General features: G+C 40.7%; 1 protein-coding gene across 5 annotated transcripts in view; it reads right to left on the bottom strand.

Moving 5' to 3' along the window:
* The window catches only part of LOC133520736 (calcium-activated potassium channel slowpoke), a 94,473-nt gene that overhangs the window by 1,850 nt on the left and 68,703 nt on the right, over nt 1–23,920 (bottom strand). The window contains exons 6-26 of one of the 5 annotated variants that reach the window (XM_061855353.1): nt 23,660–23,827; nt 22,561–22,652; nt 18,776–18,886; nt 17,758–17,863; nt 16,007–16,159; nt 15,046–15,201; nt 13,510–13,622; nt 11,417–11,572; nt 10,965–11,041; nt 9,562–9,627; nt 8,898–8,948; nt 7,765–7,827; nt 7,038–7,073; nt 6,830–6,959; nt 5,876–5,941; nt 4,444–4,615; nt 3,780–4,004; nt 2,647–2,941; nt 2,113–2,249; nt 1,663–1,799; nt 988–1,213 (exon numbers count right to left, since the gene is read on the bottom strand). In XM_061855353.1, the coding sequence (XP_061711337.1) occupies nt 988–1,213; nt 1,663–1,799; nt 2,113–2,249; nt 2,647–2,941; nt 3,780–4,004; nt 4,444–4,615; nt 5,876–5,941; nt 6,830–6,959; nt 7,038–7,073; nt 7,765–7,827; nt 8,898–8,948; nt 9,562–9,627; nt 10,965–11,041; nt 11,417–11,572; nt 13,510–13,622; nt 15,046–15,201; nt 16,007–16,159; nt 17,758–17,863; nt 18,776–18,886; nt 22,561–22,652; nt 23,660–23,827 (2,736 nt within the window). Of the gene's footprint in view, nt 1–987; nt 1,214–1,662; nt 1,800–2,112; nt 2,250–2,646; nt 2,942–3,779; nt 4,005–4,443; nt 4,616–5,875; nt 5,942–6,829; nt 6,960–7,037; nt 7,074–7,764; nt 7,828–8,897; nt 8,949–9,561; nt 9,628–10,571; nt 10,608–10,964; nt 11,042–11,416; nt 11,573–13,509; nt 13,623–15,045; nt 15,202–16,006; nt 16,160–17,757; nt 17,864–18,775; nt 18,887–22,560; nt 22,653–23,659; nt 23,828–23,920 lie in introns of all 5 variants that reach the window. The other 4 variants (XM_061855350.1, XM_061855354.1, XM_061855351.1 and 1 more) reach the window with 4 other exon arrangements.

The raw sequence follows: 23,920 nt of genomic DNA, 5'->3' as shown, positions 1-23,920 counted from the left end.
ATTTAATATTTGACTAATCAAGACTATGATATGAATCCATATTCGACACCAATGGAAAACAAGCTAAACATTTTTAAACAATTATTCGTGGTACATAAATGACATAGTAAATTAATGAAAATTATCTGTAGTCATTCATCAAGATCTAATTATTCTTGTGATATACATGGTGTTTTTGATATGTCTGATTGTACGCTAATGACTAATGAATTAATGTAGATCATTCTGAACAACTCTTATTATGGGGCCACCCCATCCTTAACCTCTTGAACGCCAGACAACGAAGGAATTTGCCGTGCCCCGGGCGCAAGCGATCACGATTATTTAAACTAAATTGAACTTTACGGAGTCGCGCGTTAGTCCCTATTGCATTGGCGAAACTGTCGGCTGTAGCCGTCGTTGGCGTCCTTGGCAAGTATTTCAGATGTCTGCAATAGCCGACGGTGGCGGTCAAAAGGTTAAAATCGAGAAAAAAAATTGCTTTTCCAAAGAAAACATTGACATATGATGCGCCAAAATGTATGAGACGGCAGATTTTTTTTTCGTGATTTCGGGGTTGTACTTGTACCCATAGTAAAAGTTGTTTAGAATATCCTACATATTTACCCCTCAGAGTATGGTCGTATATCATGTAGTTTATGATAAAGATTCTACTGTAGCGTTTATATTGCATACAATATGATTATAGAAACGAGACTCTATTTCTCGATGCTAGGATTGCACCTCAGACATCATATTTGACCAGTAGATTATTCATCATATTTGACCATACGGGGTAGATTATATCGTCTGACGGATTGATCAACGTATTCTTTGCTGCCTGCGAAAGAGCTAAAGGATACATTTCGTATATTCTTTCGTGTACTCCTGATCAGTAGTCAGCAAAATGAAAGTCATTCAACGGATTGGTAATCGCATCCTCCTCTTCGCGCCGCATGGTGGTGACGATATATGAAAAAGTGATACAAGCCAAGAAAATTGCCATACCTGATCAGTTGGCAGCAAGATGAAGTCATCTGGCGGATTAGTAATGACGTATCTCTTGCTGCTCGCATCGCACGAGGACGAAGTATCCCGAAACCGGTAGAGGCCGATGCAGAGCATGCCGTAGGCGCGCAGCGCCGCCACGAACAGGTCGCCGTACTTGCCGGCCTCCCCGAACTGGGCCAGCGGCCCGTCGTACAGGGAGATCTGACCTACTCTACACCGGTCCCTGGAATTTAAGAGTTACTAGTTACAATGTATAAGCAACATCTCAAAATTTCGCCTTATGCAGTATGAGGCAAATTTTCCGCGAAAGATATGCAAGATTTAGATGTTCAAACGGTAAGCGATGTCAAAGATAATTGATTACGTACCGTTTCGATCAGTACTAACCTAACTTAACTCAAGCTTAATACATCCTGAAAGAGAAGCATAAATTCTAGTCCGAAAAGGAGATCAAAGCACATCTTTTAGATTGCTTCATTCTGTTTATTGAAACGAAAACAGTCCTTTATTGGTAGTCCAATGCTCTTCCCTGATTTTCGCCTACTTGATAGCGTTTATTAAACCATTGTTTTGGTTTATGAATAGCGTAGTAAAATTAAGAATTTGCGCGATACAAAATGACAGAGTGCTGAGAACTCTCCCAAGCAAGATTGCAGATTGGAAATAACTTACCGGTTCGCTAAGCTCTCGGGCGTGGAGTACCCTCCTCGGAGACCAGCTCCTTCCGCGAGGATCAGCTCCAGCTCGGGCGTGGCGCCGCCCGTGATCAGCGACCGGATCAGGGTTAAGGCATTCTGGTTGAAATACGTCTGGAACAATGGAATAACTGATAAAATTTCCATCTGGCAAAAGGCGAAGCGAAAGGCATTCAATATTATTAAAATTGATCCCGAATTCCTTATAATCTTGTATAAGACAAAAAGTCACAAATAAAGAGAAATATTAAGTAACACATAAATAAATAAATATACATGCTAATTTTCTTCGCCACTCACTTAAAAACTCAAATAAATATATTGCAGTTCTTTTATATATATCACTAGACAACGCTCGTTCAGCTTGGTTCTGCGAAGAAGTAAAATCTTTAAGCTCTAGACAGCGAAAGGTCACGTTGATGCTTACAGTGGACATGAGGGAGTCGAGCACGCTCACGGCGAAGGCGGTGCCGCAGGCGAACGGTTGCGTGAGGTACAGCTCTGTGTCAGGATCGTCGTCGTCGTCCTGATCCAAGAACTGAACGTTGCTGTCGTTCACCAGCTCTGTATCACATTGAAAATAATTAGAAACGCAACAGAACGAGAAACAGATGTCATACCTATATTGTTATTTTAGAGCTGGGAGTAGGTATTATAACGTATTCTCATATCGGAACAGCCAGACAGTCTCCAAAAACTTTGTTTCCATAACACTGATTAAATCGTCTATGTCGTCTTTGCCAATTGTGTGTCGGAACGCGAATCCAGGCTACACAAAACTAACAATAAAAGTTCCGGCGTACATAAAGTCAATGGGCGATGAATTAATGGAGAATATGATTGCTATTATCTTCTGACTTTAAGCAGCCAACTGGATCACGAGCTCCTTTAAGACGCAACTAGGACTACGCCAAGATAAAGAGCTGGATAAAGGTTGTAAGTGTTGAAACTTGCCACTCACCAGTAATCATAGGCACATTGGCACCATACACCGACCCTCTCCGCTGCAGCAGCACAGGCGCGGGCGGTGCCCCCGACGGGGGCTGCGCCGCGGCACTCCCATTGGTCGCCCCCCCACTTAACACGCCTATCGTGTCATCGAAGGTCATCGCCTTGATGTTCAACGAAGCCAGAATAGCTTCCTTGTCGGCCAGCGTCGGATCGTCATTGGACGGCACCTTTGCGGACAGTATGCAGCACATGTCGCAAAGGTTCACGTTCACTGCACGCAAGTCGGCTCGGCTTAGCGGTGAACCCTGTCAAGCATAGTTTGGCTGAAGTATAACGCCATAAAAGGTGCTGGCAAAATCGACGGTATTTAACTTCCCTCCGTGATTACCCTTTTTGGGAAAACCAGCTTCTGGCTGACGGATTGACTTAGATTCTTCAGCATAAAAAAATTGTCTTATTATACTGGGCTGTGTATGAGTGAGTGTGAATCATACTAATCACGCTACTTGCTTGGGTCATTGCTTCGAATCCTCACATCGAAAAGCTATAGAAACCGCGAATTATTTTTACATACTATGCTTCTGTTTACTTTTGTAATATAGGCATAGGCACATCCACGCTGTGTCTCAGCTAAGAGAAGACAATAAGAATGAACAAAGAACATAACTTGTTAAAAAACCAAGTCTCGCAACACAGTTCTTCTACCGTAAAAAGTTGTGAGATCCATCCATACTCGTACCAAGTCGGTTAATTTATTCAGTCCCTAATTACGGGACCTTCTGTCTTAAGTTATTACGTAATTATCTAACCTAACAACATGTTATAGTGACCATATTAATATTAAAAATCTTTTATGATTTAAATAAATAGATTGACTTGGCATGAAAATTCAGGCTTCTAGTTTTATCTACAACGAAGATATAGGGGGTCGAAAATGGCCTGAACTTCTTCGAGAAAAGGATGGTACGGCCGTGCAGCTTTTTTGCTCGACTTAGCGGGGACACTGTTGTGCCCCCAGAAAAATACATATCTACCTATAGATAGCGAAACATAGTCAGCAAATCTGCAAATGGACTTAGTAAAGATGATGTCGCAAAGAATGAGTTGCTTGCGGAAATGAGAAAAAGAATAACAAAAACTTACATTCAAAACAGAAATCTTTGGCAGATTCTGCAACATCTTCCATTCCCTTCTGATGTAGTCGACGCTCCCGACAATCACCACGTGTTTCAGCTCGTGGTAGTGGAAGTTGGAGGCCCGCAGCGGCATCACGAGGTTCCGCAGCCCTATGAGCGGCGAGTCGGGGTCCGCGAACAGGCAGACAACCACGTGGCCGTTTAAGACGGTCATCGCCGCTTGGTTTCTGTCCTGCAGCATCAAATTCATATAAATGAGATTATCGCCAGAACACATGTGATTTGTGGTTGGAGAGTGTAACAAAAGCATTCATCTTTATAAAATTGCTGTCATCTAGCATCTAGTGTACGCTAAATGAGCGTGACAGAACTGGCAAAGGACAGACTTTTGTGGCGACCATTCAGAGAGGCCTAGATTCTATCGTATATAATTAACAAATTATGAAATAATACACCTAAGGCTTCATCAAGAATCCACTCTATTGGTAGGTGATAATCTCATGAAACTCCGTTCAGTAGTTTTGTAATTTATCGCGAACATACATACATACATACAGACACGGGCGGGAACTTTGTTTTATAATACGTAGTGATATCGATTTAATGATGGTGATTTGGTGAATTAATAATTGTATAAGCAAATTGACAGATCGACACAGAAAATTACTTACTAATATACAATCCTCCAGATTCTTGGCGGGGCTCCAATGGAACATGCCAGTGGAGTCGTATTTCATTTCAGTCTTCTCGAAGTCGAAATCTTTCGACTGGTCGTCGGCCAGGCCCGCTGGCAGACTCACGCCATTGCTGTTCTGGTTGCCACCGCTGCTCCTACTCGTCGGCCTGAAAGGTTACAAGATAATTTAAAATTCGAATTCGTACATTGTATAAATAACGGGCAATAGCTCAGTGTTGCCGATGTGCAGATAGTTTTAAAAAAATGGCGAGGATCAGTGCGTTGGTGTTTTAAATACGTTATATTTATATTGTATTAAAATTATGTAAATTTGTATTAAATTTGGTTGAGTAAGCGGTATTGTAAAATTGAGTGTTGCGGTATTAATATTTACAGAAAATTACACTACAGTCTAGTAAAAAAAACTGTATAGTCTGTCAGACAACTTTGTCATTAGAAAAAGGCGCGAAATTTAAATTTTCTATAGGAAGACAACCCTTCGCGCCTACATTTTTAAAATTTGCCGCTTTTTTTCCACTGACGAAAATGGCTTGGCAGACTGTATCTTTCAAATTTGAGAAAACGACCAGAAGCTGATGTTGTTTTTACGCTAATTTCTTATTAGGTATAACCAAAAATAAAGTTAAAGGAAATTTTCATTATTTCACTGACGTACAAGATTTAAAGTTTTCTTTGTGTGATTCTTAATTACAAACTGGTAACAAAGGCGAGTATTATAAAAACTAATTCTTATACGTCAGTATTTCATGATTGCTGAAATTACAAATATTAAAACTAAGGAACTCTAATAAATACACTAATTAAATAGGCATACATTCTGTGGATCGATTTTTTTATACAACTGATAAAATAAGACATGCTAGGTCGTTTCAAGACTAGTGCCGTGCTGTTTACAGGTGCCAAAATATACGAAAAATATAGGAAATAAAGTGAATCGTTACTAGAAAATGTTCGTACTGAAGACATATAAGTATATAGCCGAGAAAGCTTAGCTTTCTGTTAGTCTCTAAATACCTACATAAATTATTATATTTATGAACGAATTCTTATTACGAATGTTTCTAGTTGCAATTCACAAAATAGCTTCGTTGAGTGCAGTGGTTCTGTATTAAGAATAATTATTTTAAAAATATCATAAAAATGTCGATTTGATAATAAAAAATTCAATATTATATTAAAATGTACCAGATATTAGAAAAATTTAAGTTTTTTCGCTTCTCCGATTATTGTCCATGCATTTAAAATTAAGTATTATTTTCCAAATCCTATTTTCACAAATACATACGAGTACTACCTACATAAACTAAAATAACCAAGCAAGCATCTATATAAGTCTCAACAACGGTATCATACAATAGTAAAGTCAAACTACTGAAAAATTCTAGCTGATATATAAGTTGAGTTACATGAGCTTTTTCACTTCGTAGGCTAGGTGGTACGCTTGGTAATTCGTGTCCTGATCCGGAGGGTTCCTGTAACACCCAAACAGCTCCGTAGCTTCACGTCTTGAAAATCAGTGCGGGTTGGGGAGATACCGTGAAAATCAGTTAATATTTATGTGATCATGCTACAAGCGGTCTTAAACACAGATCAACAATATCCTCATTTGACATTTCAAATGCCAATGTGGTGTTTACTTTTATTTCTTATTCTCTAGCATTTCATAGTCGAGAGTCCAGGTATGTTTTTCTTTATAAGTCAAGTACGGCAAGTATTGGCTTCCAGTCAACAGCGAGAATATAAATTGCTAGAAGTCATGATACGCTAAAAGAAAAATATCTAAGGGATCGACTAATAAATAGCTCCTTGCTAATCGTCCCGTGTGAAAGATCAAAATTTTCGGGTGTAATTTTATGATAATTACTTATAAAAACTTCAAATTGTATAAAAACTGATTCTCACTGTATTTATATAATATATAGACATTTATATATCGTGTACACGGTGCACACAGTGCCAAACATAAATCTCGTGACAAAGAAATAGGGTCAAAGGCGTTGCTATGTTTTGGGATCTAATCAAGCTGTTTAGTTTAAAAGTAAGAAAGAAAATACGATAAACACAAGATTTTTATATGCAATTTTTATTACACCAATTATTAATAATCTTTATGTGTAATATTTATAATTATATGCAGCCATTGTTTTACATATAAGGCATATATACGCAACATCTTTTTTACGAAAATATCTTTTAAAGGTGAAGCAATGAATATGGGGCAGCCCTAGGTTCATTCACACATGGCCACAACCAATCGAAAGCGCGTTGAATACACACACATTCAAAGCACAGTCAATCATGGTTCAGGGCTGCCACAGACTGCAATTCAGGTCAATGTTTGTAACGGTTTTGTAACTTACGTGTCAGGTGGAGCTCTGTTTACGTTTGGCTTGACCTTGTTGACCTGCCTCGTCGTCGTAGTGTTCATCAGCTGGTTCGCGTTTGGAGACAGAAGAGCATTCGGCGCACTTCTATGGTTTCTGTTTATTACTGGAAATAAACGTCATAAAGGTTAAATATCAATTATTTTTAAATTTTCACTACAACTATTGGTTAATCAGTACTTACAACTAATGTCTTCACCTCGTTCTCTCGCGATTTCACCTGGAATAGTGTAAAGAAATTAATAAAAAATAAATATATTACGTGCCTTGAAAATAGATGTGTAGTGCAGTGCTTTACTTTACTTTGTTAAAACTTTTTTTTAGGAAGTTGTTGTCCAAAATTAACATTAAGTACTTGGTAAAATATTTGATATTTACATTTATTCAATTCAATAGGGTTCAAGGCAATATAAGAACTTATTTAATGTCTACAACAAAAGCGTATCGACAAAGCATTCAAGGGCACAATATGTATTAAACGGACGGATGCAATGGGTCGCAATGCCTGGCGGGAGTACAAACCAATGAAACATCCGCTTTAGAGTTAACCAAGAAGCGCAGGTCGATGGGGTTTGCAATTTTAAATCTTTTAACGTGATGCAAAAACTAAAACGGAACGTTTTTCGTGTAGAAAAAATCACAACTAAAAATGTGGATCATGTAACGGTCCTTTAGAAGGTACGCATCTTCTTGTCTACTGTTTCAGCTGGGATCATGCTTGATGAAAGCCTCATCCGCGAATCGTTATCGAAATTCCTTTAGTGCTCGCTATGAAAATGCGTGATAAAGCAACTAAGTGCGGGGCACCTTTCGGTCACCGGTGGAAGCACATTGCTGGTCGTTCAATGGAAGTGGGCCGATGAGAAAAACAAATTAAAATAAAACACTCAGTCTTTCATCCTGAGATGTACCTCGATGATGCACCTTCTTGGGCAACTCTGGCGGCGTGAAGGTGGGGGGAGGATGGTGGTCATCTGCAAAACATCAGCACAAATTCGCATTCCAATACACCAATCAGTCAACGACATCACCTACTGGCTCGTCGCGATCATTGACAGCGAGTGACAAACACTCGTCGTACAGAGTCCGTCTTAAAAGTAACTAATTCAGTTTCACTTTATAAGCGTTTGTGCAAAATTTAAGCTGACGACTTGAATATATACAACATCGAGTTCAAATATGAAACCGAATCGAGTTACACAAAATATTATTAAACAATATGTTAATGATATATTATAGATTATACAAACAGTAACACAACACGTCAATAACTACAACATCCACGTGCAGCATGCTTCCAAACTAACACACAATAAATAAAATCTATTAGACAAGCTCTAAACTATATAAGTATATCATAATAAAACGCATTAATACTTGATGAATATATAATCCTAATTGTAAATGAATTTAAAGCTAATGTAAGAGGAAATGATAAAATGGCTAAGGGACGTATATTATCAGGAGATGGCACCGAGCGTACTAACGTTGTAATTACTTAAAAGGCTAAAGCAGTTACGAGTAACGATTCTCAACGTCTCAATGATAAAGGCAAAGATAATTACTCTGGAGATGATATACCAGTCTCTGGCAGACCTGCCACCGTTGACCCCCGGTCCTGGAGCTATCGAGGCAGGGCCATCTAACTAAATGAAACATTCCCTATGCAGGGTCTTTACATTAATCTTTAATTTTGAAAGCAGATTACACTTTACAACATCAATATCAGAGGGGCTATTTCGATGCAATAATCAGGGTTTTAAATACTCCTAGGAAATTTAGAGATTGATATAATTATAATAACAACAACACCAAAATAAACAAATGACATCACAAATGTCTTCTCATGTTTTAGTTCCGCTAATAGAGAGGCAAACATCTAACTGCTGAATAATGCACATAGAGTAACGAATCAGACAAGACAATGATACAGGACACGAGATTGCTATAATATATAGAACCGCCGCCGCGACAGGCCCGCGCGTCGCGATAGAACATCACATTGACATGTACACTGAATGTTAAACACATTTGGGTTACGTACTTGCCCGGCCAACCATCTGGACGGCTCGTACGCCCTTCCTGAACGTAGCCACTGAACCGAGAAACAACACGTTTAAGCGATCATGTATTAATATGTACTAATCATTGATTTACGTGGGCATTACACAATGATTGCAAATCATAGGCACTTATGCAGACAGAAATGCAAAGCTGAGGAGTCTTCTTCTTGTAGAGTTTAAGAATGAAAAGGAATTAGATGAGAGTTGCCTCTGTTGCAGTTTGATTACCAACATCTAAACTATCTGCCTTGTTTCTAAGATTACTTTAATGTATTACTAACATTTAAATACTGGGGCAGATTGTTAGGTTTTGCAGGTAGTCAAAATGAAGTCAATATATATAATATAGCACCTTAGCCTATAGCCTACAACTCGACCGTCACCGTGAGCTGTGTTTAGAAGTAGGAAGTTCGTCCGGACCAAGCCCTAGTACTGTAAGCGAGTTCATAGTTAATATTATATTGTGACAATAGCTTTGCTGCACTAGTCTAGAGCGCTGCGTGTGTCGTTTAATCGTGAGATTAGCGTTTACTGTTCTCCGGGTAGGTACATTATGTCGATCATGAGCATGGTTAGTTGATGCAAACAAACTAAACGTGTTGTGAGGTACGGTAATAGGTAATAGCTTTTGTTTCAGCTCCGTACCGTCTAAACCCCGATATGAATTAATCTGTTTCACCATCCCAGTCTGCATCATCATCATTCCAACATCTGTAAAAATGCAAAAACTGACACATACGAAGGTACGCTCCTGTCTCTTCTGTTGCGGGATCAATCGGTTAAGCATTTGGTAGGAGCGTGTTCACATAATTTAATTTTAGGTTATTTCAACTGATCTGCGCATTGCAGTATGAATCCGATCCTGCCAAAATGTCTGATGAGGTAATGAGATAGCGACATCGTTAGGTTTCCTTTGACCTTGCGTTAGTCACTGTCATTAGCACAGACAAGCCGGAACTGCTCTGGAAAGTCTTTTGTTTTTTATTTAGCTCAATCTCGATGAGGGAAATTATTATATTTTAGCATTTATGATTCTCTTCACACTCTGACTTTTCTGAGACATGCTTTCGTGGATTAACAGACACAATAAACTAAGTGTTTTGGGACAAATGACGGTGCAAGTTTGCCGCATGTGATATAAACTCTACATATATTTAATGTTCCTATTTACATGCAATATACTTTTTGCTCTGGGCTTTGAAGTGCATCATATCAATTCGTTTAATTTTAAATTTTGCACCGAACTGTTTTCGTCCTTCGAGATATTGGTAATTTAGACACTGCTTAGTTGGTCCAGTCCCTGTTCCGAATTATTTGACAATCAATTGGCAGTAGTCGGATGTATTGTATGATGCACTAAATCCTCTCAATATTGATACAAATCAGTACATAGCGAGATTCTCAAAAGGCATAGAAAAATGGTGAAGTGTCAGAGTGCTTGATCCTATCGTGGCATTATCCATTCTCGAGCGGCGGACAAACACAATGATCGCTAAATATAGGGTGGTGAACGAGCACGGGTCAAGAGATGCTTTGCAGCCGATCCAGTCTGTGAGGTACAGGACGCAACACCACTAAAGCAACTCAAAAATTATATAGACACGAAAAATAATCGGAAAACGTCAATTTGTGAGGTTAGGTGTGGTGCAAGTTACCTAGGTCGGCTCCAACCTTCCGCTGGTGGGCGGTCACTAAAAGTTTAGCCGAACAAGATTCCATTAATCTCACAGAAACAAAGGTTAACAGTGTGAGGTCGATAGCAAGTCTGCTGTGTCAACGTGTCCGTGGTACAGTGTTAGAAAATGTGACAGTCATCGGAAGAGTTAACAGAGGTGTTCTTTCGTGATCAATTCTACAAGACACAGTCCGTGAACATTTATTGTTTCCCAGAAAGAATGTCACAGAATTATTGTTAGCTATGAATTTTATTTTATTAGCCATTGTCATTGCGTATTATGTCTGAACCTACACTTTTCACAGTAGACTACGCTATTTATACTCGGTACAAGAAATTTCAATTTGTTTAAGTGTAAAGAAAATGATCTTACAGTTTTTGCATTTGCATTTCTTGATGAGTGTTTCATCTTTGATGTCGTCGTGGCAAGCCTTACAGTAATACCAAGCCCTGAAAAAATAAAACAATTATTGAGTTTATTTAACTGTCCATACTAGATAAAACCCTACTTGTTTTATCATTGATCTATTTTTATTAGTATACCTACTGATTTTTTTTCAACATTTTTGCACGATTGTTTTATGGTTTTGGCACTGGTCATATTTGCTAGGGACATATGTATGTTATTTTACACTTAATTTTCACACGCTACCAATTTGTGTAAATAGCTTTACAGCCCAAACTCGAAATTTCCTAAAAGCTATGCTACTTGCATATCTCGGTTTCTTGGTAATTAATAAGTGAGTTGAATAAAGGGGTTCTCTCCTCGATCGTGTTCAATATGGATACCTACATAGTAAGAACATACTTCAAACATAATTTTACCTTTTAACCTCATCAGCGGACTGCGCAATAAAGAAGCCCTGCGTGTTGGCGTGGATCTTGGCACTGCGAGGGTTGATGGAGATCTTGCTGTCCGCGCCCTCCTCGCCCTTGATTTCGATGGCCAGCAGCAGCAGCTTCAGCTTCGTGAAGCACAACCTGCCAAACAGGCTTGTGAAGTCACCGTTTTATGGCTAGGATTATGCTCAGAATAACCACTATCCCAAAAAATCGGCTAAGTTAAATATTTGTACTCTTTTATTTAGGAACCATTCCATTAATATCAAGACAGTAGGTACTACCTGTTCGTACTCGTAAACTAAAACATGAGTCTAAAGAATTTAATATAATAAAATGCGATGAATTACTTATCTACACCAATTACAATTTGAAAGAATTTTATATAATCGATTATTACATTAGGTAAGTAATATTGGTTACTGATGACTTTCGATAATTTTTGGGAAATTGAAGAGTGGCTAACATTCTGAACATAACCCAGTTTCATGTTAAGTATATATGATTGTGTGCCTTCGGGTTCTAGAGAGTTATCAATTTGAATTCAAAATTCAGGCAGGAAAATTACTATGTTCCATGCGTCGTTTTTTTTTGTTGTTTTCATTTACTCATGCACTAACGTGTTGATGCATACCAACATTATTTAAAGAAGATATCAGGATTAACTTTTAATTTATTGAGGGCCAGGCAATTTTGATATACTTCAACACGAACAGATTGGTCTTCAACTCCGAATTAGAATTAATAGTAAAATAAACATTTGATATGTAGTGTGTAGTGTATGTGCAGTGTGCATTGTAAAGCAAGTGTACGACATCGAACATGTAAAGCGAGTAGGACCAAGCATTTACTACCGTGCTTTAAAGCAGGCGTGCTTATAGTGTTTGTTATAAGATAACCTCCCGAATGCTATGCATATGCACCGTTAATTTTGGATTAACGCATTCACTGCCAACGTTTTCGTAGCGCCACACACGTAGCCGATTCTAGCGTTTTCCTTCTTTGTAGAGGAAAGCAACTACGAACAGAGTGCCCGCCGAGCGGGTTCCCGGCACTCAATGTGTTAATATGATATGACAGAACACAAAATACATATTTAGGAGTCTTTATTAAAATATTGATTACGTCATGTAGCGAGTTCTCATAAAATGACGGCTCTAAGTTGAACCGACAAAAGCTATCCATTAACATTATAATCGACTTTTGGCCGAAGGGTGTCGTGTTTCGGAAGTTCCGAGGAACTACGGAATCCGATATAAGAGTCGATTCAACGCCGTTTTATTGCCAAAATAGTGTTTAGTTTTAAGTTTATGAAATTTATATGCAGGCATGTTAGTATGTAGATAAGGTATGTTCCTATATGGGTCTTTGTTGCCTGATGATAAACGATTTTCAATTTTTTTTTTTTTTTTTTTTTTATGGAGTTTAATAAGTATGGTATAGATTTTTTATTTTATTACAGTATTATCTTCGGAATTTGTCAGCTCGATTAAAATGAATTTGTCGAGCATAATGGGCAGTAAAGAATGAATGAAGGTGTTTATGTAGCTCATTTTCAGATAAGTACCTGATGAAGTGATGAAGTAGATTCTATTTTGTAGCTAGTAGATAATGTACCTAGATGTATTTAAAACAAATAAGTACATACTATAAAATTACTCTACTATTTACTTACGTCATCGAAGGCAGGTTATAAGTAAACGAGGACAAGCTTTTGATTGTAGGTCTATTATTTAGCAAAAACCCAAACTAGAAAATTAATCAGATACAAGAAAATATGTTAAATTGAAACATTGAATATAATAAACAAAATACTATTTAAATCAAGAACTGGCAATAAACGAAATATTTTAGCTAGCTATTTTAGTAGCTATTATGCTATACATACCAATATACGTCTAATGTTATTTACCCATTCAACATGCACAATATAGACTGAAAGGAAATCACACTGTTTAGTTCTAGTTTCGGATACCTACAAAGGTTATCAAAAGGAAATGTGCACATTCATTAGCAAGGTTTTACGTGGGCAGACATAGTCTACAGTGCAGTGAGGGAGGGACGAGGGGGTCTCTTACTCGCTCGCGGAAGGGAAGCTCATTCCAGTGAATGAGGTGGATAGAGTCTCCGTGTACATCTCGCAGCCCGTACCCTGCAGGTAATCATTCTGCCAAGCTTGTGTGTCGGGGGACTGCAATCAACCAATAGGAGACGCTCAAACTCGTGCTATGTTAGTCACAGCGGCTCCCGAGCGACATCACCGCTATGTACAATCCCATCCATCTATATTAGACCTAATCAGCATATATTAGTCACTCTTTCTATTCAGGCTGGAGATGTTACCACCAATATTATTGACTTCAGTGCTGTGACATGTTTGTGACATTTGGGTAAAACATCGATTAAAATGTTTGAAGCTTGCAAACTAAATTAAAACAACACTAAAATGATTGAAAAAGCTATGCGTTTGTAGTTAGTGACGTCCTCGGGCAAAGACCTGGGGATGGAATGTGGAGCTCAACACAATGTACAGTATAGGATAGTTGAGTGTGTGACTGTACGTGTCACATTGGCCTCTCGGTTGCCCACTTACTCTGCGGCCAGTTTGAATGGCATCCCGACAAACGTCGTGCTTAGCATCTGGGTGTACATCTCCATGCCGGTACCTCGCATGTAGAAATAAGTCCATTTAGACATGTCTGGGCACTGTGGAAATGCCGCAAAAGACTGATTAAAATGGAGCAGGACGACATGCAGTTCCAAGATAAAAGGGCATGTCGTAACCATCCAAAACCTAATAATTGAGCCATCATGTTTACAATTTTAAGAATTCTGCCACTTTACCTACACATTAGTTGCAATAATATTCGCAGTTAACCAAACGGTTATCGTCTCTGAATCTTCTATAGACATTATTTTATCTATTAATTTTAGCCATAGGGTATCCCCGTTGATCACAATAATAAGAATGTTGCAACTGTGACATCAACGTAGTATAAATAGTGACAAAATGCTGATCAAAGGTGCCGTTGTCAGCTTTACCGGGCTAAAACTATATGGAATTCCTGGTATATGTATCCCTAGGCAAATTATGCTGATGCTACGAGTCAGCTGACACATTTGTCACCTTTAACATGTATCTGAATATAAAATATTAGCTTCGTGCGTCATATTTTAATTTGAAAATGAAATGTTTAATTACTTAAATAAAAAATATTCAAGGAATTTTATATATGAGTAGGTAGATCCCGTAACATCATAGAAGAGAATTACTGAGGCAGTACCATTAAATACACCAATTAAAACTGTTTCCTAGGAAATGCTTGTACACAGCCAAGCCCGTCTTACATTTTCTGCACGAGTTCTGTTATAGGAACTTAACACGACAGGCTGCAATCGTACTTAATCGTACGTATCTTAAATAAACAGAAGAATATTTACCTGGTGCCAGAGTTTTCTTAAAATGGCTAGGCCAAAATTGCCTGAACACAATCAGGTGTTTATTAACACTAATAGGTAGGTACATATTTCAAATAGGGATCCAGCTACATGACGTAAACTTTAGCCTTAACAAAGTCGCTATATTAAGAGTGTTTTTCATGAAGGGGGCTGACCGTCTTGAAGCTCCTCATGGCGAAGAGGTTGGCCATCATAGTGGAGAAGCCGGGCGCGAGACAGCTCTGCGCGATGAAGCCTAGCTTTAGCTCCGCCAGGCAGATCACGTCGTCGCCCTGCTTCCAGTCCCACGATGGAATGTTTAGAAGGTAAGCCTGCAATTTAATAATATATAATATTCGTTATAAACATGGTATTCATACAATGTTTTAAATAAAGTTACAGTATCTCATGGACTCTGTAACGTTATTAAATCACATATTTTACAAACTGTATTTTACAATATCACCTAAGTCTTAAATAAAAAATCTACAATTTGTTATTTAAATTATAGTAGATAAGCTACATTTCAAATATCATCGCTAATTAACTCTGATACTGCGATATTGATATTCATTCGTTGGGTGGATGACATTCGAAAAATCGCGGACCACTTCTGGATGCGACTAGCCTAGGACCGGGAGAAGTGGCGTACACGAAGAGAGGCCTATGCTCAGCAGTGGGCGACTGGAGGCTAAAACGATGATGATGATGACTGTGATATTTACAAAAGCATCTTTGAATTGTATTGAGTTTGAGATCATTTCCATTTGTTTTTGTATTATTTTCATAAAAGATATCAATATTGGTACATATAAACACTAATTAAGTAATATACCACATATATATAAGTGTACGAGATGTAAGATGTTGATGTTTTTGTAGTAACTGTGTTTATCAACTGTGGGGACCTTCTGAGTATTTTGAGCATGCCTTACGGTCTATTTGAGCACCTATATAATGTCTAAAATCCTATTTTGGGGGATCATAAGTCTCTATGATCAGTATTGACTGATGGTGACGTCAATGTAAACTAGGAACTAGGATTTTAAACCCAGAAGGACAGGTTTAAGAACAAATTTTAAGTAGATTTAGTTTAATCTTGGTTGGCGTAAAATGAGGAAAACAAACAAAATGTACCTTATTATGATACTGCATCAGCTGAATGATGACCCTTATGTCGTCAGAGTAGTTCTTGATAGAGATGACCCTCATGATGTTGGCGGCGTCTTCAGCGTCCGGGTCCTGGCAGTACTTATTGGCCAGCACCAGGCAAGCATCCGCTTCATGAACCTACACACCCCACTGTTTAGTACATGGCACACTCTGGGCAGAGAGGACGTCAGAGAAGCAGCTTCATACCAGCCTGCTGAGAGATTTTACTGTCACATTCGCACGGCTTTTGTACGGCATGCCTGCCTACGGCTTGCATACCAGCCCGCGTAGCCAACATGCCAATCGTTGACGCTCGATAGCGAACGAAACGCAACTCACGGTTGTACTAATATAGAAGAGTGATAAAGAGAGATGACTATGCTACGCTACTAAGCGTTAACGATTGGCATATTGGCTATGCGGACAGGTGTTGGGGGTCAGTTCAAGGTGAATGTAAAAGTTTAACCTCTAAGCAACGTTGTATGGAGCTCATCAATTTAATCTTCTGTGGTCTGGGTACACATAAAATAATAATTATATTACACCAGTCTGATTCCTGTATGGCTAAGATGGTCGGCTCTTTATCATTTGTCACCATGCCTGTCACGTTGTAATTCGCACAAGTGACGGGCATAGTGACAAGCGATAAAAATGGAACCATGCTGCCACTGCTGGACATCGATGTAAGACTGTATAAATTATGTAAGGGTACTTTTAAAGATTATTTTTAATAATGGTTGAAGGATATCATTCAATTGAGAATATGATACGAAGAGAGCTGATTCAATTATTGTGATAAGTTTCAGTTAAAGTTTGTGTGTTTAATTATCTTAATTGTAACATACAGTGAAGATTAAGAAGCATGAAAGACCATGCAAAACGAAAACAGGCAGAAACGAACATTGCAGTTTTCAAATTAATTAATGCTTTCAATTTTCAAAAATGAATAGTGTTTTGGATACGCAATGTTCACTTCGTTAAGGAAGAAGCAGGTGGTTGTTAGATGTGAAGGACTACGTCTAAACAAAAAAACAAATATTACCATGCAGTTTTACGAACAAGCCATGCATCGACATCTAGACTTACCGTAAACATTCAACAGTATCGATTATCGACAACTTTACTCGCAACTACAAAAGAGATTTAATTTTGAAACGGAAATCCTTTCTTCAGCAGCCATTAATGCCAATTGTTTACCGATGTTTGGAAGCAATCGGTGTAAACCGACTATGATAAAAGACGCGGGAGAGATCGCATTGTCAATCCGTCAGTGCTGCACTGATTCGGGGAGTGGCGCGCGAGGGCGAGACTAAAGTTGTTGAGTTAGAGAAGTCGGCGATATCGATTGTTAGTTTATGAATACACGGGCCAGCATCGCATACAACACCCATTATCGGTACAGACAGTGAGACACATGGAGCCGGGCCGGGCCGCAGCGCGAGCGCCGGGAGGCCGCCGGGGGACAGGAGTCTTAAAAGCAAGGTCAGCGAAGCCGACTCGCTGTTAACACTCCTTGCGATCATGCGAGAGCCGGGATCCGGCACGCACACCAGCTAGCAATAGGCACGCACAGACAGCGCTCATGACATTAGAAGGGATCTGTGGGTACACCGCTCCAACAGAACAACGTCTCCAATGAGGTTAGTGAACGAGCATCGCTCTACGTCTATGGAAAGAGTCTGTACATCTTCAAACCGACACCACGCCCAAAGAACACATCGCGCATGTCTACTTACTTTTACCCTCTGTAGGTCGATTGGATTCATAATGGTGCCTTGAAAGAATTCCACAGTGGTAAAGTGTCTCTTGAACAGGCCTTCGAGCTCCAGGTCGGGCGGTTTCCTGTCATCAACGCTCAGTTAACACTATGGACCAGGGACAGTCCGCCGCCTGTCGTGGGCCGACCTTACCATGCATTCTATGTAGTACAAAATACGCAGTCGTGGGGGGAACGGAGGCGCCTGCGCCGGGAGCGGAGGCGCGACCGTTCCGCCGTGAGAAGCCATGATTGCATCAAAATAATCACAAGATAAATTTACCAAGGTGATAAAATCCTACTGTGACTATGAAACAGCACCTTTGATACAGAAGAAAAAGATCTGTCTTATGCACATAAACAAATAAAATACTGGTTCACGTAGTACGCTCTGAATGGTAACGTGGCCGTGCGGTAACTAATGCCTGCTAGTCGTGTTCTAACCTTGACTCGCTCAAGGTCGACGGCATTCATCATTGTACCCTGAAAAAACTCGACGGTGGTGTAGTGACGCTTCAGCAGACCTTCCAGCTCAAGGTCGGGCTCTTTTCTGAAAGCGTCGTCGCGGACACACCATCAGGTACGTTGCAATCAATTCCAGCGCTTTTGCAGACACTCTTATATTTATACTATTTTCCATAATACATTTCTTTGCGATAGTTCGCTGATGAAATTGACTTTAAAATTATGAAAATAGAAAAATTGTACAATGTGAGTACAATGTGACTCATTCAAATAAATTTATACAGCGTTCAGCTTTGCTACTTGCTTATTTGTTAACCTTGCAGCATTTTTTTTATTTCTTATTGCTTTACTATAGTATGGAAAATAGTTTAAAAAACATTAAAAAAATCACTATAACTTCGCTCGCAAATAGGTATATATCAGTGTGCTTATAATCAGTGTCATGAAACAGCAGTTATACACACTTTATTTATTTTATAGGTATCATATTCATACTATACATCGAGAGTAATAAGAGACGAAAGTATACTGACCTGTGTAAAAAAACAACCTCGACGTCCACGTCTTCTCTGTCTTCATGTAGGAAGTCTTTTAAAAAATGGCTCACTGATTCGTATGTTATGTGCCCGCAAACAACAATATGCCTGAAAACGTACGTATATGTTATAACATCGGTCCTCGGAAGAGTTTTGATATTTTGCTGCTACAACAGAATTGCGAGAGAAACAAACGAAATAAGCTCAAGCGAGTTTATAAGACATTTAAATTGTTTCATTTTTATTGGCAATATTTAATAAACAATGTAATTCCAATTAAGTGGTATTTTGCAGAGAAATCGAAAGAAGCTGTGCAGCTCTTGATCAAAACTTTTGCATAGCGCAGAATCGCTTTAAAACAGCAAAATTTCAAAAAAGCCTTAATTAACTAGTTAAGAAAAGAGGACAGAAAGATAGAAGTACAGCAATTTAACGTTTCATTTAACACCTGGGACCACATTACATTAACACTGAAAAAATATTTAGAAAGAATGGAAAGGTCGCAACAGGGTTAAACAAAACGAGTGATAGAAGCACGAACTACTACGAAGCTAGCAACGTCTTCATTTTGCTACAGTGTTTGAATTAGCATACGAATAGCTACACTCAACAGTAGATAATTTGAAAGATAAAGTTTCAATGAATTTCTAATCTAGAGATCGAAAATAAAGTCGTTGCGTCTGTTACTCTAAATGATCACAATGAAATTGTTCATCAGTTTGTGGTCGATTTGAACTAGGTATGGCAGTCTCAATAGTTACCAGTTTTACCAACTGACAAACAAACGTCATAGTACAACATCCACAACAAAAATAGAACAATGGTTCACTAGAAAGCTCAGTTTCGTTCAGGATTCTGTGACACTATCTAATAAACTAATAAATGAAAAGAAAATAATAACCACATTAACAACAGGGACTTTTGGAAATGTGTAGGGATTTCTTGCCATGACAAAGTGTAAAATTTGACAATTACAAAGGGGTTGCGGCATAGTCAAATTAAGTGTGTTTGAACAAGACTGACATTAATTATGATTATCATATTCTAGTGATAAAAGCTTGCGTCTCAGTACAGTCCTGTGTAAAGACTTTTGAATGCTCATAAGGTCTAGTGACTCGGAAACTCAGATCTGTTTAGGACATGGTATCAATTCTTTATAAGTTCGTCTCGGAAAATGCAAGAGTTAATATAAGAAAATAAAATATATTCGGAACGTGTAAACAGTTCACAGTGCCAAAATGGTAGCAGAAAATGGGTTAGGTTGCGTTTCAAAAACCAAACGATTACCTACAAGTGTGGGGTTAAGATCACACCAAAATTAAACTCAACATTACAGAAAATTAGATAGAATAGAATATGCTCACAATTCACATGCAAACTATTATTCATCTAAGGTGTGGCAAAGGAACTGATTTATTTTTAATCAATTTTATATAAATGTTCTATCTTGTTTTCTTTGCAAACAACGCAAACAATCTCCAAATTAATAAATCCAAAAATTTGGAACAAATGATTTGTGTGTCGCTGCTAAGATGATGTCTCATGTTAATGGTAAGTCGACAACTAATCTAAATTTGCGTTAAAAATGTCCTCAATGCACACAGCCTTGCCACGCTCTATGAATTTACGTAAATACATTAAACTAAAGTAACCGAGGGGCTCGATTTAAAAGTACATTACAGATTGCAAAACAGTAAAGAGGGTCAACATTAAGAATAAGAGTACAGTACAGTTACAGATGTCGTGCAGGCAGGGAGTACAGAAGGAGGCGAGCGGATGGCACTCACTAGGTACGGTACGGTACGGTACAGTGGGGCGGTATCAACAGCCCCCCAGGGCGCGCGAGCCCGCCGCTCGGGGGCCGGGCCAAGCGCCAGGCGCCGAGCGCCGGGCTCGGCGGCCGCTGGCGCCCACAGAGAGGAGCTGTCGACGCCTGACACACGAGCGACTCCAACAACACACTACGGTACCACTCAACATTTAACTCTTCCTAACTAAGCTTTACCATTAACATTCCTTAAATACGTACGATAACTAACAGAACATAATCATGAAACCTATAATGACGAGCGATAACACTAGCCACTATCTGCTTTTCACTATTCAACTGAACTCAAATTCAAAGGTATTTTACATGAATATTGATTCATAAAAACAAAGACAATTTGCGGGACTCGCGTCCCGAGATAAAGTGAGAACACAGAAGCGTGCTAAGAGAGGAAAAGGAAGATATAGATGTCACAACACGGAACACATTCAACGGAACGGAGTGAAGACAGCGGCTCACCTGCGTCCCCGCTCATTCTTGAGGGTGCCGCCATACTTGGGTCTAGTGCCGATTAAGTCAATTATCTCTGGGATACAACTGGCAAATATCGCCTAAACGCCGACAGACAAAACAAGACATTCACATTCAAGTCGAGGAGTGAGTCGAGGCGGCGGCGGAGAAGAGCCGCCTGCCGCCGCCACCTGCAGTCTGGTGCGGGGGGCGGCGGGCGGCTCTCTCCGACAGCTCTCTGTGGCGCGGCGACCGGCGCGGGCCGGGGTCGGCGGGGCGGACCGGGCGCGGCACGGGCACTGGCTGTGTGTGATCGTCGGGACTCGTGGCGAGGTGCCGGAGCTAGCGCTACAGCGTGGCGACAGGCATCGTGTGCAAGCGAACAAACCAAACACTACTTCATCGACAGCATTACAATACTTTACATCGGCTCTCTCCAGATCTAGTCTCGTTAGAAGGATTAAAAAGCTTAATGGTATCTCGAGTAAAATTTACGAAAAAAGGCATGTAGTAATGCGTCGGTCGACCGCGCGCCTGTCTCCCGAGGGCGGGGAGAGGAGCGCGGCCGCCGGGAGCTAACTCTTCGAGCATGCGCCACGGCACCGAGAGACCGATTCTAGTGAAGGATTAATAAATTTCATTAGCAAACTCCGCATTCATTCAACCAAGTCAGATCGAAACCGTGAGAGGTAAGAAGGCAGGAAGCCGTGTGGAGCGGGGGCGTGTGAGCGGGTACCTGCGGCGGACGTCCTTGTTGTACCGGCCGCCGTATTTGTTGCGCTGCGCCGCCAGCTCCGTGATCTCGGGGATCCAGCTGGCGAACACAGCCTACGATACACAGCAAACACCGTGAGGTGAGTGACCTCGCCACCCCCGCGCGCCCGCCGCCCGCCCCGCCCGACCCGCGGCCGCGTACCCTCGCGCTCGCACAAGGCTGTGTGGCTTGAGTGTCGTCTGTCTGCGTGGTGGCTGTGGCTGAGGGTGTGGATGTGCGGGACTTGGGTGCCGTGCCGAGCTACGCTAGCGGCGGGAGCTACGTGACCGGCGCAAGCCGTGACGGGACTCGTGACCGGCGGGTGCATGCAAAGCCTAAGGATACATACGCTAACTAATCGATGAACAGAACTTAAAAAGAAATCGGTTTAGCCGGTTCCTAAACTAAGACGATGGGCATTCGATATAGACGCTTGGTAGAGGCGCGGGCACAGGCGGGCCGTCCCGCGCGGCGGCGCGGGCGGCGGCTCGCTCGGGCGCTACGAGCGCGAGCGCGGGTAGTGACGAGCGAAGCGCTGCCCGCCGGCGCGCAGGGGGCCGGCGAGTGCGAGCGAGTAGATGACACAATACATCTGACGGCACTGAGCAAGCTTTTGTAGGTGATGATTTAACATCGTCTCCGAGAGCTCGGGCGAGCCAGGCCGCGATGCTGATGCGGGTGGAGCATTGCGCGCACGGCGGAATGAATCGCCCTCACTTTCGTCGGTCAATTGATATGTCAAACTGATACCTTTTTCCATGTTCACGCTTCAGCTCGCCACTGTACTTGGACCTACTTCCTACCAGCTCTATAATTTCAGGAATGCTACTAGCGAACATTGCCTGCAACAGACCATGGTGTCGATCGAGTATAAAGTCTAGGTGCCGCGGACACCATCGCGTGGTGCACGACAATGTCCACCTCGAGTCTCAGTATCACTATGGTGATGTAATCGTAAAGTGTAGCCGGTAGCGGAGCGAAATAAAAAAATAAAAGGAACGAGTGTGTGTCTACCGGTGAGGTGAGCAACTGAACACAGCCAGGCACAGGTGCGGCATGCAGAGATCGCGAGGTGGGAGGGGTGGGACGCGGCGCGGGAGTGCCGGCTGGCGGCGGGCCGGCAGGCCGGGACGCCTCCACTCCGGACGACTACGATACTCGTCTCGTACCACTGTCCCCATATTACACATTTCCAATATTTAAGCACGGGAAGAGAGATCCTCCGGCAGCATACGTGGTAAGTATCACATAACAAAGCAAAAGAAAAAACAAAATACACCCATGCAGTTGAAAATCATCGCTCGAAGCTCATTTCATGATGCGGTAATCGAGTGATGCTCAGTCGAAGCGGCAGAAGTTAGAAGATTGCACACTGACGCAGCGAGGCGATGCGGCCGCGTGGCACCCGGGCGCTGGCGGGGCCTGCGCCCGGGGCGCGGGGGCGCCTCCCACAGTACAGAACCATGCTGGCTAGAGTGCACTAGGCAGGCTTACAACCATTCACGAGCTGTGCGTTAATCCGCAACTTGTCAAACAAGTCCCATGTCAACTATTATGTAACATTTTATAGGTACAGGTCATCGTATAGATATTTCCTTTTGCTTTGTTATTCATTTAGCTATTTATGCAAGGAATCGCAAGCGTGGCAAATATTTACGGAGCCGTAAACTAGAATGTAGGCAAAATAATGAAGGTCGACGTGACTTCAATGCCATTAGAACTACGATAAACTAAAACTTGCCTCTCCTTGCAATGATAAACTTTAAAATATATCGTATGTATACTGATTTTAAATTTTGATTCAATTTAATTATTATATAAGAAATAAGTAATTGAAAGTGAAACTTACCAAGCCGACGAGAAGAAAAAAAACCAAAAAGGTTCTGCCAAGAACTGTGTGGCAGAACACATCACCGTAACCTACTGTAGACATGGTGACTATTAGAAAGTATACGCAAGTCCAGTACGACAATTGCTGCGAATTGGTAAAGTCCAATGGATCACCGGAGTTTTCCAGCTGAAAGAGGCAAACATACTTCATTGTAATGACTTTAGTTCCAAATTGGACTGCGTCTCATGTAGGTAGGGTTATGGATGAGGATGGTCATTA

This window comes from Cydia pomonella, chromosome 8, assembly GCF_033807575.1.
Source record: "Cydia pomonella isolate Wapato2018A chromosome 8, ilCydPomo1, whole genome shotgun sequence".
In the NCBI taxonomy this organism is placed as follows: Eukaryota; Metazoa; Arthropoda; class Insecta; order Lepidoptera; family Tortricidae; genus Cydia; species Cydia pomonella.
Note: the sequence above shows the minus strand (reverse complement) of the source record. Positions and strands in the feature narration are given on the sequence as shown.